Source organism: Carya illinoinensis, chromosome 15 (genome assembly GCF_018687715.1).
Source record: "Carya illinoinensis cultivar Pawnee chromosome 15, C.illinoinensisPawnee_v1, whole genome shotgun sequence".
Classification (NCBI taxonomy): domain Eukaryota; kingdom Viridiplantae; phylum Streptophyta; class Magnoliopsida; order Fagales; family Juglandaceae; genus Carya; species Carya illinoinensis.
In genome coordinates, this window is record NC_056766.1 from 19754997 (window position 1) to 19773159 (window position 18163).

General features: G+C 38.2%; 1 protein-coding gene across 2 annotated transcripts; it reads right to left on the minus strand.

Moving 5' to 3' along the window:
* Nucleotides 1-1204: 1204 nt before the first annotated feature.
* Nucleotides 1205-9306, minus strand: LOC122296355 (IST1 homolog). Of its 2 annotated transcripts, none has more exons than XM_043105965.1 (6): nucleotides 9111-9306; nucleotides 8396-8528; nucleotides 8189-8292; nucleotides 6122-6293; nucleotides 5863-6003; nucleotides 1205-1917 (listed from the first exon to the last, which is right to left on the minus strand). In XM_043105965.1, exons 1-6 carry the CDS (start codon nucleotides 9158-9160, stop codon nucleotides 1528-1530), a joined length of 990 nt encoding a protein of 329 aa, XP_042961899.1. In that variant the 5' UTR covers nucleotides 9161-9306; the 3' UTR covers nucleotides 1205-1527. The 2 variants fall into 2 exon arrangements, with proteins under 2 accessions (XP_042961899.1, XP_042961898.1); XM_043105964.1 differs by having other exon boundaries at nucleotides 1205-1920; nucleotides 9111-9305.
* Between the last annotated feature and the right edge of the window lie 8857 nt (nucleotides 9307-18163).

An 18163-nucleotide genomic window follows, 5' to 3' on the forward strand; every position in this document is an offset into this window, starting at 1 on the left:
ATGTTAATGTAAACATTGGTTTTGCTCTGTTCTGATTTGAAACATAGTAAAACAACTGGGTTCAGCTGCCCCATATATGTAGTTTCTTTGTAACCAATCAATCATTGCTTGCCATTTCAAGTCTTACAGTCTGTGCGACCATGGATATTTTTGTCAATTCTTGAAATATCCTGCTTTTGGGATGTTGTGAAAAGGGCATCTTTTCTCAACTGTAGTCCCATGTCTATGGCAACATGAACAGAAAAAAAGTTATTTTAGATTGGCAACCTGGATCTCTGCAACCCTTTGTTTAAGCTATAAGAGTTAGGGTGGGGTAGAAGAGCGTGAAGTATTCTCTGAACTGTGTTTAGAACATTAATACAGAAAAGATTGCAGAAAGCTGAAGGAGTTATATGCCGAGTTTTCCTCCGTTGAGGGCCTCATTTTCCTCCATTTAATTGGGAATCATATAAGAAATAATCTCTTTTTTTAGCTTTAAATATTTTAGCTTTAATGCATGACCTACCAACCATTCTTTGGACAGACGACGGATATAAGGCCTTCGAGTTAAGCATCTGAAACTGAAACATTTAAATTTTAGAAAAATATCATTTGCACCCTTCAACTAGTGATATTACAGTTTGGGTAATGATTTACACCTTTACTGCTCAGTTTTTTGTTTTTTTCTTTTTGCTCTTTAAATTTGGATTAAAAGTCTAAGAATATGGAACCCTTGCATAATTTAGAAGAATATAACTTCAACCAACGTATTCATGTAATCAATTTTTTATAAAATTGAATTTATTTTTAATTAAATTACATGAATACGTTAGTTGATTGAATTTATTTTCTTCTAGATTATACAAGAATGGTCAATTTTTATAAAATTAAAATTATTTTTAATTAAATTACATGAATACGTTAGTTAATTGAATTTGTTTTCGTCTAAATTATACAAGAATGTCTTATTCTGAAATTTTTAATCTAGATACAAGTAGAATAAAGGAAAAAACTAACTAGATATACATAGTAAAATAGTAATAAAAGGAGGTGTATGAGTATAGTATTCTTATAGGATATTTTCACCAATTATTGACACGTATGGTACACCTTTTAAGTAGTTTTAGATTACATAGTTTTAGATGCAAAAATGTAAAACTCGTAATAATTAGAAGATGCCAATGTGGATAGTTTAGATCAGTACAAAATGTCAAAAGCCTAGAAGTTGGAGGAATATAAAGAGTATTTCCGTTTTAAATTTTCTCAAAGCAAACCTATGAAAATCTACATTTTTACACCTTTCAGTCCAGGTAATTCCAATCTCAACAAGAAGCAGCTGGATTGGACTCATAGGAAATATACAGAACTGGGGAATTAACTTCACGTCTTCCCAAATTCAATACTTAGACCCAAACTTAGTTCTCAGACATTAAGCACTGAAAAAGTTGCAAACGAATTTCAATTCCCAAGCCAATTTCTTTTCCAAGGATTTGGGAACGCATGCCACGATGAAATCACAAGAATGCAGCTTAAATACTCGATTCAGCACTATGAAGACTTGCCTTCTTCAAGCTTCAATGATCCAAAGTTAACATTTACCAGCTCAGCAGCTGCACGAGCAGCAGCAGATGCCCGTTCAGCAGACGCAATGGCAGCTCGAGCTTTCTCCAAGATTTCAGTAGGTTGTGGTCTTGTCTCCCTTTTGGCATCATTAACTGGTCCTGCCACATAACTTTTTACTGATGATTCAATTTCATTACAACCCAACAAAGGTGCATTGTTTGAGCTGCTTGGAGCTTGAACGTGCTGAGTTTTCTGTCGACTATCCGGAGACATAACAGATTGTGCCGCCACAATAGAAGGTGAAGATTCAAAAGAGCCTTGTTTCTTTGGAGCTTGAGAAACTGCAGCTCCATCGCTTATCTGCTTTGATCCACCCTGCTGATAAAAATCACAAAGACAAAACTAATTTAAATAAAATCAAAAGGCAAATAGATCATTAATTATCCCAATCAAGATGTTTACAAAATATTTTAAGTAGCTGTCAATCATTTAATTCAAATGCCAGAAACAATTTACATCTGAATCAATAAATCCATTTTTTTAATATTAGTGGTTATTGTGCTTAATGGCAAATTGAAGTGCCCCAGCTTAGGCGGATCTGGGCAAGTGCGCATGCCACAGAGAGAGTAAAAGGTTTTGTTTGATGACATAGTAAAAATAAAGAAACCAGAAAATCTCAAAGTAATCAATAACCTTTTTTTGATTGATTGGCACTGAGTGTTTGGGAACAGTGTCCCGACTAATCCTGGAGGTGCATAGACCCTCATCAAGGAGTTTTTCGTAAGTCCACCTCAGGTAGTTCAAGGGGAACAGCCCGCAGTCCGATGGCACCTAGAGATTATTTGCACCCAGTGGAACTCGAACCTTAGACCTAAATGGAGCATACCTCCATGTCCAATGCCTTTACCACTTGAGCCAACCCCTAGGGGTTTCAAAGTAATCAACAACCTATAGTGCTTAAAGGGCAGGATTAGGATGAGCTGTAGACTCAAAACATCCAGGGTAACATTCCATGCCAGGAGTTATCCTGAATTACCATAATGCACACTTCTAGCGGGTGAGGTCGTGACTGCAGTAACGGAGTTTACTCCCCTAGGGTGGGTCCAAAGGCACCAGTTTTTGTGAGGTTCCATTTCATAGAAAAATAAAAAGAAAGTAATCAATGAGGCTTGTGGACAAAGTTATAACTCATTCACCTCATGCTCATTGTTTAGTAGTCTTGCAAGGAGAGCCAAGCCACAAGGAGTCATGGAGTTGCACATCTTGAGCTTAGTGCATTTATCCTGCAAACAGTCTTGAACAAGGCCCATAGCACCCTAGCCCCAATTGCTTGAAGATTTTAATTACTAACAAACTCAGCAAGCTAAAAACTGATTTGCTCAAACATGCTTTACAAAATCATTGGGCTCTCAGATAAGATTGAGCTTGCCTCATCTATCACGTCAACAACTAGAACAACATTTTACCTACCAGAATTTGAGCCTTGTATCTTGCTTTGTTCTTAGAGTCCAACTGCAGAAGTTTATGTCACAGCCAGGCCCTTAGATCCCCAAAGTTGGGAAAGATTGGATGGGAATTTCCTAGAACAGGGGCTGCCACATCCCCCACAAATAGCAGAAACTTTAATACGAAAACAAAGTTTATCTCTACAAACCTCATAAAAGCTCTCTATGTCAGCCCTCAAGCTGGGAAACCCTAATCATAATTTTATAAACACTTACAGGCCACATTAACTCAGCAGCCCCATAATTCAATTGTGCCTCAACTCCCATATAATGCCTGGGGTTATAGGATACTCTATACAACAACAAGCTGCCAGCAAAGAGAAATCAGCAAGACACCCCAGAAAATAAAACCCTACTGCCACCAACCTTAGTATGCATTAATGTGATACCCCCATATGATAATGATAAGGGTAAGTGATGTATGGGATCTCATATTGCTTGGGAATGACAAGTTCTTATTCTTTATAAAGTTCCAATAGAACTCCAATTATATCATTGACTAGTCCTTTTAGAGTATGGGCCATGTGGTTTGGGCCTTCCATTGGGACGTTATAATTAGGGTTACAATCCTCCATAAACCAAGAGGCAATTACGAAGCGAAACAGCAGCCCTACACTTTTGTGTCATTGCCTCTTTACCAGCCTCTCACTCTTTATGGTTCAAGTTCAAAGAGAAAAGTGCAGCCATTAATTCATCACCGTGCCGGCCACTCTACAAGCCCTTGTGCTTAAGTTTTCTTGGCAAGTTATTGGAGAACACTCTCTAAGCAGTCTGCCAGTGACTGCAAATCTATTTCTGTCTCCAAAAGGCTGCTGCAAATTTAGGGTGTGAAAAAAAACCAGCTGCAATCTCCCTAATTTTTTACCCCATCACTGTGACGCTAACACCAAGGAATCAATCAAGGAAGTGGTCCTTGCTGCCATATTGTAATCTAGGGGTGCTACCACTTACCAGCCATATGCGGTCTGGTAGCCACCCTACCTGCCCCCTGGCCCCCCCGACTGGGCGGGGTGGCACTTTTGCCTCCTGTCCCAGGCACCACCTTTAGCCACTGTCCTTCCACCCCGCTGACCGCACAGGCGGATTGGTACCATCACAGTCTGGCCAGCCCGTCCAGCCATTAGATCCAAAAAATCCCACAACTTTCAACCATTCACAAATAACCCATCACAAACACGTACAACAACTTCATCTGAGCTAAAAACATCCAAATTTGAGTCTCACAATCACCAAATCAAAACAACCAAAAAACCAAAGCTGAGACCTACGGCCTCTCAAAACAACCAAATAACCATTTGAGACCCACGGCCATGCAACCATATTTAAAAGTCACAGCTGCAGCCATGGCTCTCAAAACAAACAAAAACAAATCTGAGACCCAAGGTTGTGGTCATGGCTCTCAAACCAACCAAAAAATAAAAAAAAGCCAAGACCCAGTTCCACGGTCGTGGGTCTCAAAATAATAATATCTGAGACAGTGATGACAGAGAAGAATGAAGAGTGGAGAGGGAAGGAGAAGAAGAAATGAAAAAAGAAGAAAGGAGAAAGGAAGCCTAGGGCAAGAAAGGAGAGGAAAAGGAGGAAGAAGAAGAAGAAGAATCTCAGTAAATGGTTAGGGTTATATATATATATATAATAATTATGTGGGAGGGCGGGTGAAAATCCAGGCAGGTGGAATATGCAAGGGCCCACCCAGCACCCCTAGTGTAATCCAAGAGATTGTGGGTTGTTCAGTGACACATCTTTGGTTTTTGGAGCTAAGATAAAGTATGTAGTGCAATCATACCTTTATGAGTTGTGGTAAAGCATTTGTTTGGCTTGAAAAAGTATTGTTCAATTATTATGCTATATATGACCCTTCCATTGAAAGCGCCTTTTATGTATCAAAGTTGTTTTGAGATGCATACAATACTTGTCATGATATGTTTACTGTTATGCCATGCAAATGTTAGAATCGAATGTTATGAACACATGATTAATCGAATGTTATGAACACATGATTAGTTCACTTGTTAATACACATGCCATGGAAAGCTCATAAGACAAGATAAAAGCTAAGTTATGTAAATGAATGCCTAAAGCATTAAAACAATAGTCACAAAAGATGCACGGATGGATGTGGAAGTAAAGGTATGGTCCACCAAAGATAAGTTATGAGAAGTCTAGCACCCTATGGCTACCTACTATGGGACCACCTTAGAGACAAGTGCTAATGTTGTTGCCACAAAGCATGTTAATTGGGTGAGGAACATGATGATTGTTTATTCATTGCAAGATATGCTATGTCCCCCCCCCCCCCCCCCCATTTGTTTACTAATTGTTGGACATGCAATGCAATTGTCGATAATTGTTATTCTTTATGCCATGCATGTTGAGTACATGTGTTCGAAAGGTAAAACCTAATTTAAATTATGTTTATTGTATGATATGCTATTTATTGGGTCTTCAACTACTTTTTTTTCATGTTTAAAATGTACCATGTAATCAGAAGGTTGATGAGCAGGCAGGCCAAATCTAAATGATAATACCTAGCCCAAACAAGGTATTTCACACATAGGATTAGTTTGGCCTTTTACTAGGTCATTGGTGTTTTCTAAACATTTCAGTTATTAGAAACTTACTATGTTATTTTTTATTTTCATTTAATAAGATCAGTTAAAGTTTTATGTTGGATCTCTTACCTGTTCTAAGCTATATATTAGTAGCACTCCTAACCATATGGGAAGAAGGTTTTGCATTCTACCTAAAGTGCTCAATTCCAACAACCATCTACTAAGGCAGAATATTAAACTGAAGCACTAAGTTGAATAAGTACCAGCAAATCTTCATGCTTTTTACCAAATTCTGCTTCTGTGCTTGTAGAATCCCATTGCACTTTGTACTCTTGTGCAATGTCCTTCAATACCTTGAGTTTTACCTCAGATGCTGGAGCACTAATTGAAAGCTTTTCAATTACCTGCAAAAAGAAAGTAATTTAATAGAAAAATAAAGTAGAAATTTATATCAGCATTTTGAAGCCATGATGGCTGTCCCTGAAGAATATCAAACTTTACAAAATTTGCTAGCTGCTTAACTGTACGGTTGACGCTAGAGTCAGGACGAAGTTCTGACACAGCCATGACAAATTCCTTCCCATATTTTGCAGTAAACAAGTTTTTTATCTGCATAAAATCTGGCACATCTGAACATCTGGGAGCTGCAAATATTATACTTGCAATAGCTTCTCGCAATTCTGATGGACATTCCCTGTCATACAGGAAGGGATGTTTACAAAATAGCTCAAAACCCAAATTTGTACAAGTTTAAAATGTATTTTTAAAGTGCAATACCATCATAATGCAAACGAGGTGATAGTTTTCAGTATAAAATGTATTCTCCCTTCATAAATTAATTAATGTTACAAAATACATTCTGTAAAACATAATTGATTATGTAAGACATGGCATTGATCAATCTGAAATTCTCTAGAGCCACAAATCAAATGCAAAACATTTAACAGTCATACTCCACACAAGCAATAAGACCCCTAAGACATTTATGCCTCAGTTCATACTCAAAACAATTTATTACCTTAACTTTACCAAGGAATTCTTTGCTTTATTCATACAGAGCTAGAGATGTTAGCAATGATCCTCTAGGCAATTAATCCTAGCCTAACATCAACAAAATAAAATTTTTCTGTTTTAAAACACTCATTATCAATTATAAAAAAATAAAAAACTTTATGGGATAGACATAGTGACTACCACTCAATTAAGTTAAATACAACAAAAATAGCTTCTTCTTTTTTCCAATAAAAACAAAAGAGACCAAGTCAACATAGAAAAATACAACATGAATCCAATTTGATGGGCCCTTCAATACATCTTTTTTTCTTCTTCTTCTTCTTCTTCTTATCTTTTCTAATTCTCTTATTCAATTGACCCATTTTAGAATATCAAAAGTACAACAACATTTTTTTTGTGTTCACCCAAATAAATTATGAATTCATAAACTCAACCACTCAAATATATGTCAGGTGATTGTCCCTTGTTTCATTGGTCATAATCATTACCCACATATTTCTGGCTGGCTTTCTTCTAGTCTTTAAAAAGCCTCCAACTTGTAGCAAATTACTCCACACTCTCCATTAGCCTTGATTGAAATTTGAAAATCCAAAAACCAACTCAGTTGATTCATCGTCTTCAAGTCAATTAGTGCACTCCCAAGGTAAATTGAAAATTGCTTTATTTTTTATTATATTTCCACAACATATAACATTCTAACTTCATTCATGCTCATTTTATATAGATATGTCAGGGAACCACTCCAAGGCAGGGCCCTTCAGACCCACCCCTGCATTCTCATAATTGTATAAAACTTTACAACCACCTCTCTCTTTCATCCACCCATTTTGATACAGAAAATGGTTATGTTAACAACATATCCACCAAATAATATGCAACCAAAACTAAAATTAATTTCTTGAGCTGCATGCTAGATTGTTTAAAACAAGCTTTCCAGATAGGCATTCAACGGTTGAGGCAAAACATTGACTGTTTGGTCCATTAGTTTTGGCTCTTTGGAGTTTGCAAATCTTCAACAAAGGTATACCCCAATCTAACAGGCCAGAGGTTGCACAGCAGGAGACTGGCATAGATGGTGTTTAGCCAAAGAGAAGATGAAAAATAGCTTATGTATTGTTCTGTCAAATTTAAAGAAGTTTAACTGACAAGTCAATCACGAATACATGTATTGATGTTTAAATGCTAAAACAAACATGTGAAGCCCGTCTCAAGGGGCTTCTCAAGCTTTCGGGATGAATGGATAAAAAATTCCCAACATTATTGGCCAAATTTGGTTAGCTACGGTGATTATTTTTGAAGTATTTCTTCCTATTATCACGGAAGCCGTGACAAGATATCTGGTGTAACTCACATTTATCAAGTATGATTATGGAATTGCAGCAGACTTGTAGTTAAATGGATCTGGGGGAAAAGCGGGGGAAAAGCAAGGTAAAATTGGAAAGCAACTGTCTGCAGAAGAGATTCATTCAGCATAGCACTCTTTTAGGTTTACCATTTTGACTTGCAAGAAAGGCCAAGTATTTTAGAACTGTGTCTTGAATGAAAAAAATACACAAACTCAATTAACAGATTTACCTCTGGCTTTCAATTATAGGAACACGTGCAAGAACAAATTCACAGAACAGCTCTAATATCTCATATGCAGCCCATATGTTCTGTTCCCTTATAACATGTTCCACCTAACCAAATAAATAAATGAACAAGAATCAAATATGAATACTCGTACTATGAAAAAAAAATGACTTGAAATAGGTAAGCATGATCATATGTTTGAAGGGGCACCCGTATTCTAGCTATTGCTTCTTGGCCAGCTTGCAAGAACTGCGCTATCTCCTTGCGCATATGTTTGAGGTGCATGTCTCTCTTGTTTTGCAGCAATTTGATGCGTGAGATTGCCAAGCTCAAGCATGTTTTGCTACAAAATTACCCTTAAAACATTAGATATGCACAAAGAAAAATAAAAGAACGCACACAGTCAATTGTAAAGCTCAAAGGTATAATATTATAGGGAGTATCTAAAATCAAACTAGGTGGCATGAAATCAATGAACTATGGATCAAGACAATTCAAAGAAAAATATTACTTTCCAGAAGCAAGTACCATCGATGACTAGAAAAAAAAAAAAAAAAAAAAAAAAAAAAAAAAAAAAAAAAAAAAAAAATGAACAAATTTTAAAGTACTGCTAATTATAATTTGTTTTGCTAATAACCGAAACAATTTTGGCTGAAAGAAGCCCATATGGCGAAATCCATTAATGGGGCAGTGTGTATCTCACATAAAGATGATTACAACAAACAAATCCCTCACTAAATCTACAAATTCACCGAAATTTAAACCTTGGATACTCTACAAGCTGACCAACCAAAACTATAAAAGCAATAAGAAGTCAAACCACAATCAGAAAACAAATAACACGCAGATCACAAAATTAATTACAGGATATAAAGAGTCAGAAAATGAAAAATAAGGAGATGCTGCAAAGAACAGTACGACCGACCATTTTGTGCCAAAAACGCCTCTGTTGAAGAGCTGATTTAAGAGCGACATCGAGGAATATGCGGCTCAAGGATGATCTCTTTCTCTCTATAATTGAATCATAGCAAAGGGTCAAAACCGTAGAATGTTTTGAATCTTCATGTGTCTCTCTTTCTATAAGATCGACTATCAACAGGTAATGGCCTCGGACTCTCATGTACGGCGGTAAATGAACTAAATACTATAGTTATTTTATTTATTTTTTTTAATCTTTAATAAATTAATCCACCTTTTTAGACAAATAATTCATTTACAAACAATTCACATAAATATAAACTACCAAATTAACGTAATTTTTGATGTTGGATTCTAAAATTTTTTATTTATGTGAATATGTTAGAAAAGAATGATCTTTTACTTATTCAAAATTATGAGAAGTGGATGCTATAAATAGTATATATTGATATATCAATAATATCTTTATGAGTAACTCCTCGGATCTTCTAGATTCTGGAATCTTGTGTCAAAATTTTGAAATCTATTATGAGATTATCACATAAATATTTAGTTTACTTTTTTGATGTCTTTTAATTGATATAACACTTATCATCATTTTAGTATATAAATTTATTTAATTTTTGCATGTGCTTATTTAGTTTTATTTTATAATTTCTTTTTTAAATTCCATGAAAATATAAGAAGGAATCATGTTTTCCATGCAATAGATTTTTTAATACAGGTCTTGATATAAATAGATATGTGAATTATGATATAAAAAAAAAAAAATCTCAAAATTAACTTATTGGAATTTATAAACAAAGTAAATATTCTAGTTTGCTGGAAAGAGGTTTGTCAAATTAATCCTCAAAATTTCATATACAAAAATTATGTAACTAATTTAAAAGGGGGAAATCTTCAAATCTCCAACATGGTGTGAATTTTCATTTTTCACAATGAAAAGAGACACCTAGGAGATTTATGTTATTCACAATGAATACAAGTTGAGGCTAGGGTTTCCTTCTATCTCCATCTCTCTTCTAACCTCTCATCTCCCTTCTCCCTCTCTCTTATTCCTTGCTTCGCCTATAAGGGAGAGAGGCGGGGAAAGATGAGAGAAGTAGAGATCAAAAATGCTAGATGCAGTCGCAAGGAGCAAACGGCTTGATGATATGTCAGCCCTTTATGAAAACGGCATAATTTCTGGGTTCTTGGTCCTTAGACCGATTTTCTCCTTAGACCTTCACACACCACCACCCTTAGAGAATGCTGGCACAGAGAGAGTCACTGCTCAGAAATAAAGAAATCACTGCCCTGCACTGCATAAGTGTTCGACCACCACTTAGTCACCATCAGAAACTACCGACAAACTCAGATGTGCGCAGCCACCACGCGAAAAAAACAAAAACAAAAACAAAAACACCAAGAACAAGAATTGATTTTCGCAACTCTGGAAACCACCGAGAAAAAAAAAATTCTCTAAGAACATCAATGAAAAAAATAAACCGAATCTAATCTCAATTGAAGAACGAACAGAGCAGAAGCTGGGCTGAGCTCTTTTCTCAAAAGTTTATCTTCTTCGTTCCCCTTTCGTTCGCCCCTTGGTGTATTTTTTAGAAATAAAAATCATCTTGGTTGCAGAGGATCTAAAATCAGAAAGAGAATAAGTTTTTTGCTTAGAAATATACTGGGTTGTAGAGGAAATAGAAATCCGAAAGAGAATAAGAAATACACTGGTTGTGCCGACACTATGGTTGGCAACCAAGAGGGAGAAAGTAAACACCTTGATTTTGCACAGATCTGTCTCAAAAAATTTTCAAGAAAAGTTTCAATACATAGTGAAAAGAGAAGCAAAATATTCTAAAGAAGCTCCAACCCATGGTGCACAGATCAACAATGCCAACCCACAAAATTTGTCACTCAGTTACGCACGAAGACGAAGAGAAGTGTCTTGCCATCTGCAATCCAGTGTACTTTTGAGTATTTTTGCATTTTTTTTTTTCTGAAACTCAGTCTCCATTGGTTGCATTTTTAACGTTTCTCACAATTTATGATCAAGAAAAAAAAAGAAGCAAAAAAAGAGATGGAAGAAAACCCAGGAAGGTAGAATCGGAAGGGAAGATAGAGAGTGAGAGAGCTCTGACTTTTATTTTATTTTTATTTTTATTTTTTTTCCACGTAAGCATTTACGTACGGCCGATTACCCCCTGCTTGCACACCCCGCTTGTCCCTAGCAGAACTGAATAGAGATAGGGAGAAAAGGTATACATGTGAGTTTGTTGCCTGCAAGCACTTCTATTCATCATTTGTTAAAAATCATACATGTCACATATTTATTGGAGGTTGTAAATCCAACCTTAACACCATGTCTGGACCTTATCATTTCCCATTTAAAAGATATAATCTTAGCAGATACTTTGTTTACCAACAACTTGTAATTTTAGCCAATGCAAATTGCAAAACTATGACCCCACCAAAATTTTCTAAGTTGGATGCTAAATCTAATTAACTTGAATCTATGGAATATTTTGTAATGGGATCTATTTCATTTGACAAAATACTAAATTAATAAAAAATTTGTGAGCAAACTCAAATTTGGTTGAAAAAGAAATGAAACAAAACTGAACATGATAGATATATATATATATATATCTATATAAGTGATCCCTCAAAGTTGGCTCATATTAAAATAAAAATTAAACAGACAAAGTTTAAATAATTGATACTCAACTCACATATAATTTTAGGCAATGTTTAGATATAAGGTGAGACGTAATATTCAAATATTTTTTTTGTCAAAGACATAGTTTCATTCCGAAACATACAACACCTATAGTGCTAAAACTTCTCAAAATTTGTTCATTCACCCAAAACTCAAAAGAAAATCCTTGAAAATAAATTTATATAAACTAATTATTTAAAAAATTAAATAAATAAAAAATATGAAATACAAGGTAGTGCCACCACAAGGTGGCCACCCTAGCTACCACAACTGGCTCAGATTGGGTCAAATCTGGTTGCCCATGGTTGCTTCTCTAGCCACTGCAGGGTGGCTATTAAGTTTTATGTTTTTGTTATATTAATATAAACAAATTTTCTCAAATTTTCTTACATTATTTCTTTAAGATTTTTACATCTAAACATAATTATATAGTGGGTCCTATCACTTTTTTAAAGTTCTATAAAATCTTTTTCTTAAAATGTTTTTACAAGTCTTTACAGTAATACACATTATTTACAAAACTATCTTACATCAAAACAAGCTCTTAATCTTGAGATGAAAAAGTTCTACATTTTTAGATTAGGGGTGCTACCCACACCTCCCAGGGTTTAATCTTGAAAAAGCCCTCGTCCCACCCTGCATGAGCAGAGGGGGCCCCAAACCCCAGGTTAGGGGGTGATGGCGAGAGAAAGAGAGTCTAAAAGACCATTCATGGGGCTAAACACACAGAGAGGGAGTGGCATGGGTAGAAGGTTTTTTTTTTTAGTTTTTTTTTAGTTTATATATAGGTATGTATTGGGTCGGGCGGACGGGAGAAACATGGGCAGGCTTGGGCCTAGCCTGGGCCCCATCCCCTTACACCTCCTAACATGCAAGTGAGTGCCCCCACTCGCCGAGACAAGCCAAATGCTGAAACCTACCGCCCAATCCTATTCTAGATCCGGTTAGGGGTAACATCACTATAAAATGAATTATGAAATCAACATGATTGGTTTAACAAGAACATATTGTCACCACAATCAACCTTAGGAGTTATGTTAAATTTTTAACTTTCTTAAGTTTGAAGAATCTGACTTTTATATTATTATTAATATGATAGCTCTCTTTTAACAATGATGATATTTTTATAAGTTATTTTATAAAAATACCTTTTATAATAACATAGTTTTGAAAAGAATTGTGAGTTTATTATTTTCTATTATTTATTTATTTTTTGGCAAACAACACTTTCCTTTAACTTTCTAAATTATTCGACTGCTATTTCTTTGGCTTTCTTCTTCGTTAAATAAATACTCAAAAGGACAGAGAACCATGCTTCTTAATGTTGAAAAAATCACACAAGAGGCCGAAATGGGAGAAAGAGTCATTATCAACCCGCTGTAATGATTTGTGCCTCCATCGGTGTGATTTGGAGCCCCCAACAATGGTCCGGTATAGTTATATGTCGTCGGTATGTACATCCATAGTAGTAAATGGAAAATAAATGCAGGAAAAATAAAGGAAAGGGAGACACATAGATTTATGTGTTTCGGCATAGTGCCTATGTTCAAGGACGTTTGGAGAGGGGAGATCCAATATAATATGATTGTTTTACAATCTCTCATAGGCTCTCATTTCTCACTGTACAATAGGGTCAGATATCTACTTGGTGGAGGTGATATTCCCACGAGAGCTCTCATCTTGAGGTTGAAGAAGCTGAAGAAAAAGAAATCCAAGTCGAAGAAACCCCTTTCTCTTCTAGTTAGATCCCTTTTTATTGCATTGGGAGTGGTGAGAAATGGCAACTTTATTCCAGTCCTCGTTGGCATGCCTAACTTGCTTTCCTTCATTTCTCTTTTTTTTCTTCCTTTCCATCCCTTTTTTCTTTTCCCTTTGACACTCTCTTTTCTCTTGTCTCCTATTTATCTCCTCTGTCTCTTCTTCCCCTATATTCTTATTTGTCTTCTAGTGGGGGCCCCTTTGATGGGCTAGCTTGATCTATTTGAGCTTGGAATATTTTATCCCCTTCCGCAATTTTTTTAAAAAATGACTTTGAGAATCTTTAAGATAGAATATGCAAAAGAAATGCAGAAATCCATAACAAACTCATAGAAAAACAAATTTCGAGAGTATGTCCCCAGTATAAGGATTTTTTAGTATAAGGTTAGGCAGGAGATGGGCTCAACTGTGTAAAGCGCAAACATAGAGCCCGACCTTGGCAGGAGATGTGTGGGAGATAGGCTCGACCATGTAAGTGTGAGCCCAGAGTTCATCTTGGCAAGATAAGAAGGAGGCCGGCTCGACCGTGTCAGGTACAAGCGTGTGGGTCGTCTTGGAGTGCAAAGACCAGGCAGTCAAGTGATCTACTTGCCTATTTAGGCACCTGGGGAGCTAGGCGGTCCCTAGCCTTTCCTATCTGTTGACTCGTTGTTGAAAATAAATCGAGAAAGGTGGTTGTGCACGAGTGTAACATTCGATGTTTGCTGAAAGAGATGTCATCTCAAGAATAATGTCGGTAGTAGAAAGACTGGATCCACGCTTCACTGTGAGATAGTCTGAGCTGGCATTAGGCTCGACCCACCTGTTCACCCTCGATAGGAAGGTAAGCAGGAGATGTTTGATAGTCCTGCAAAAGTCAAACCAATTAGTGAAATAATCTCTAATCACAAGTACAAAATTTACAAACCTAAATTTTCTTGTTGAAGTGTGGTGAAGGTCTAAGGCAGTTGTCGTGGCATGAGTGTAACACTCAGTGTTTGCTAGGGAAGATGTTGTGTTGGTGTTGCTATCCAGGGGCGAGTCAAGGGACTTGTGTTTGGCCTAACTTCGTGGTGCGTTAGGGGACTTTGCTTGGTGGCACGAAAGTCAGCAAGTCAAGGGACTTGTGTCCAACTAGTCCTCTGGGCAAGTCTGAGAGCTGGTGCCCAGCCTAAACTTTATGACGAATCAAGGGACTTGGCTTATAGCATGAAGGTCAGCAAGTCAAAAAACTTGTGTCCAACTGGCCGTTTGGGCGAGTCCAGGGACTGGTATCCAGCCTAAGCTTCATAGCAAATCAAGGAACTCAACTTGTAGGACAAAGGTCGGCAAGTCAAGGGACTTGTATTTGACTGACTATCTGGGCAAGTTCAGGGACTGGTGCCCGACCCAAACTTCATGGCAAATCAAGAAACTCAGCATGTAATACGAAGGTCGGCAAGTCAAAGAACTTGTGTTTGAATGGTTGTCTGGACGAGTCCAGAGACTATTTCTCGCCCTAAACTTCGTGGTGAATCAAAAGACTCGACTTGTAGCATAAAGGTCAGCAACTAAAGGGACTTGTGTCCAACTGGCCATCTGAGCAAGTCTAGGGACTGGTGCCTAGCCTAAACTTCGTAACAAATCAAGGGACTCGGCTTATTTGTATGAAGATCAACAAGTCAAGGGACTTGTGTTCGACTAGCCATCTAGGCAAGTCCAAGGACTAGTGCCTATCCTAAACTTTGTGGCGAATCAAATGACTCATCTTTTTTGCATAAAGGTTGGCAAGTTAAGGGACTTGTGTCAAATGGGTCGTCTAGGCAAGTCCTAGGACTTGTTCCTGGCTTGAATTCATGGTTAGTCAAGGAAATCAGCTTAGTTGAAGAAGATGTTTACCTGTGCTAAAAAAGTCAACCCGATTAGCATAAATAACCCAAATAAAAATGTGAGGTTTGCAAAATTGAATCACTTTGCTAGTGCATGGCGAGGGTCAGATACATGTTGGTGAGGCCTGTGGGTAGCCATGTTTCTGCGATGATGAAGATTCGAGTGCTCGCAATGCCAAGCAGCTCATTTTGATGGAGACATATTAAGATGCTCAAGCAAGGCCTGAGTAGGGCTACGTAGCCGTTGTTCCACACCACAAAAACGAATTTTGTTAGTAAAAATGAAATTCACACAAACCTTGAGAGAGACAAACCAAGATGTTTTAACTGTTGTAGCTGATCTTTGCTTGACTGAAATTATCTACTAGCGGTGGTTGTTGTTTCATCTTCTATATATATACATATATATATTTTTTGGGCTTGCATTGTGGGCGAGTCAACTGTTGTCTTCATTGTGGTGTAGGACATGGTATGTTGCATGGGATAGGTAACATGTGGTTGTGGAACTCCTTGTCACATGGAATATGCTTGCTAGTGGTGAACCATGTGGTTTAATACAACGGTCATGTTCAGGCAATACTCTGGTCAAGGAAGATTAATGTCCAAGAAAGTTCTATGGCTGAGCATGGGTTTGTCGAACAAGGGCTGATGAAGTTGAATGAGCCATGCAACGTGCCCTAGAGAAAGCTCGAATTGGATCAGGTCTCTCTTTGTGGTCGTGCACCTCCAAGAAGCTGTACAGGTGGTGCTTAAGCAAGACGGTCGGGATGCGTGTGGCCGAGGAGCTGACTGTCCGAGGATGGTGTCTAAGATGAGGGGCTAAAATGCATGGCGAGATGGTTGCCCGTGGCTCTCCGTTTGCATGTGGTCGAGATGCATGCATGGCCGAAGAGGATGTGCGTGCCAGTGGGTGGCCGAGCAAAGGGGTGTCCCTCATTGGGTGATCGAGCAACATGGCACAAATCGTGGGTGAGCACCTGACAAAGGCTAAGGAACACAAGGCCGAGAAGCTAGTGGCCGGGGAAGCCAGGACCGAGAAAGTGGGGGAGGAGCAAGTAGGCGAGATGCTTGTCAGTGGCTGAGTGACATGTCATGCCCACAATTGGGTGGTCTAGCAAGATCTCGAGCTTGTCAATTTCTTACTAGGCAGGATATTGCCCCCATGCTTGGCCAAGGAACTTGTGTGGTTGAGGGACTCATTGAGTGGTTGGGCAACACACTGCTTGGTCGAGCAACATGCTCACCACTAAATAGCAGGGCAACCCATTGCATAGCCAAGTAACGTGCCCGCCACTAGGCGGTCGGGCAACGTAATGCATGGTCGTGAATGGTACCCCACTGACTACAAAGATCGTCGGAAGTCTTGGTAGTGGTGGGTAGTTGCTTGCCAGCTTGTGGGAGCCATGAGAAGTGGGGCTCCCTTCAGGGTGCACAAGGCAACGTGCACCGATTGCCCACCATGCACAGTCTTCGTTGCCAAGGACCACCCTAGCCAAGGTAGAAAAAGTTGACGACCCTCGTGGTGGCTGAGATGTATCTCGGGAGCATGTCCACATGCCTCCACAAGGCTTGTGGACATGGCCACCATGGGCAGGAGCCACTTAGACAGCAATAGAGGACACCAGCAGTCTACCTAATGGTCACCAGAGTCCTTGCTGTGCCATGGTAGTGTCGGCCTAAGTGGTGTTTACCACATGCGTTCTCGTGCATGTGGTTTGCATAGCAAAGCCACCTCTATGGAGGGAGGGTGGTAGAGGACCACCCAGAGGAGACAAACACCATTGCTAGCACCGCCTCTCGATCATGCCACGGCGGGGCCACGGCACTTCTAAGCGCACGTCATGCACCTGTCAAGTTGCCATGCATGGCACCATTCATGCCATGAATGCTTGAGATGCACACAACACTATGCCATGCCTAACACAAGTAATGCATCTGCACAGTGGCTTGTCAATGTTTGTAACACACTGTGCACGTACTCTCCCCTCTGTTTGCACAGTGCACTAAACATTTACAACTTAACTAGCGAGTAGCTTGGGTTCCTGCTTGGGCAAGAAAGGATTCACTCACCCATTATTTGCGAAAGTATTGTTCATTAAAAAAAAAAATTGAAATGTCAATAATACTTATCTAGAAAAATATTATCTGCTCATTCAGACATTATTATTTGCACTGGAAAATCGTCATTCTTCCACTTCTAGTGTAGAAAGTAATTTAGATCCTAGGAACGATATCAACTGCTAATGTCAAAAAAACTGTACAAAAGACCAGAAATGAAGAAATAGTCATTTCCGGCCTACTAAGACGATTTGTGCCTCAATCAGTGTGATTTGGTGCCCCCCGATAGTGGTTCGTTGTGACTGTACGTTGTTAGTACGTACATCCATAGCGATGAATGGAAAAGAAATGTAGGATAAATAAAGGAGAGAGAGACACAGATTCATGTGGTTCGGCATAATAACTACGTCCACAGGCATTTGGGGAGGGAAGATCTACTATAATATAATTGTTTTACAATCTCTCGTAGTCTCTCATTTTTCACTGTTTAGTAAGAGTCAGAGATTTATTTGACAGTGGAGACATTCTCGCTGGAGCTTTTGTCATGAGATTGAAGAAACTGAAGAAGAAAAAGTCTAAGTCAAAAAAACCTATTTTTCATTTTGCCTGGTTCCTTTTTGTTCCTCGCCTTAAGAGTGATGAGAGATGACAACTTTATTTCACTCATTGTTGGCGTGCTTGACTTACTTTTCA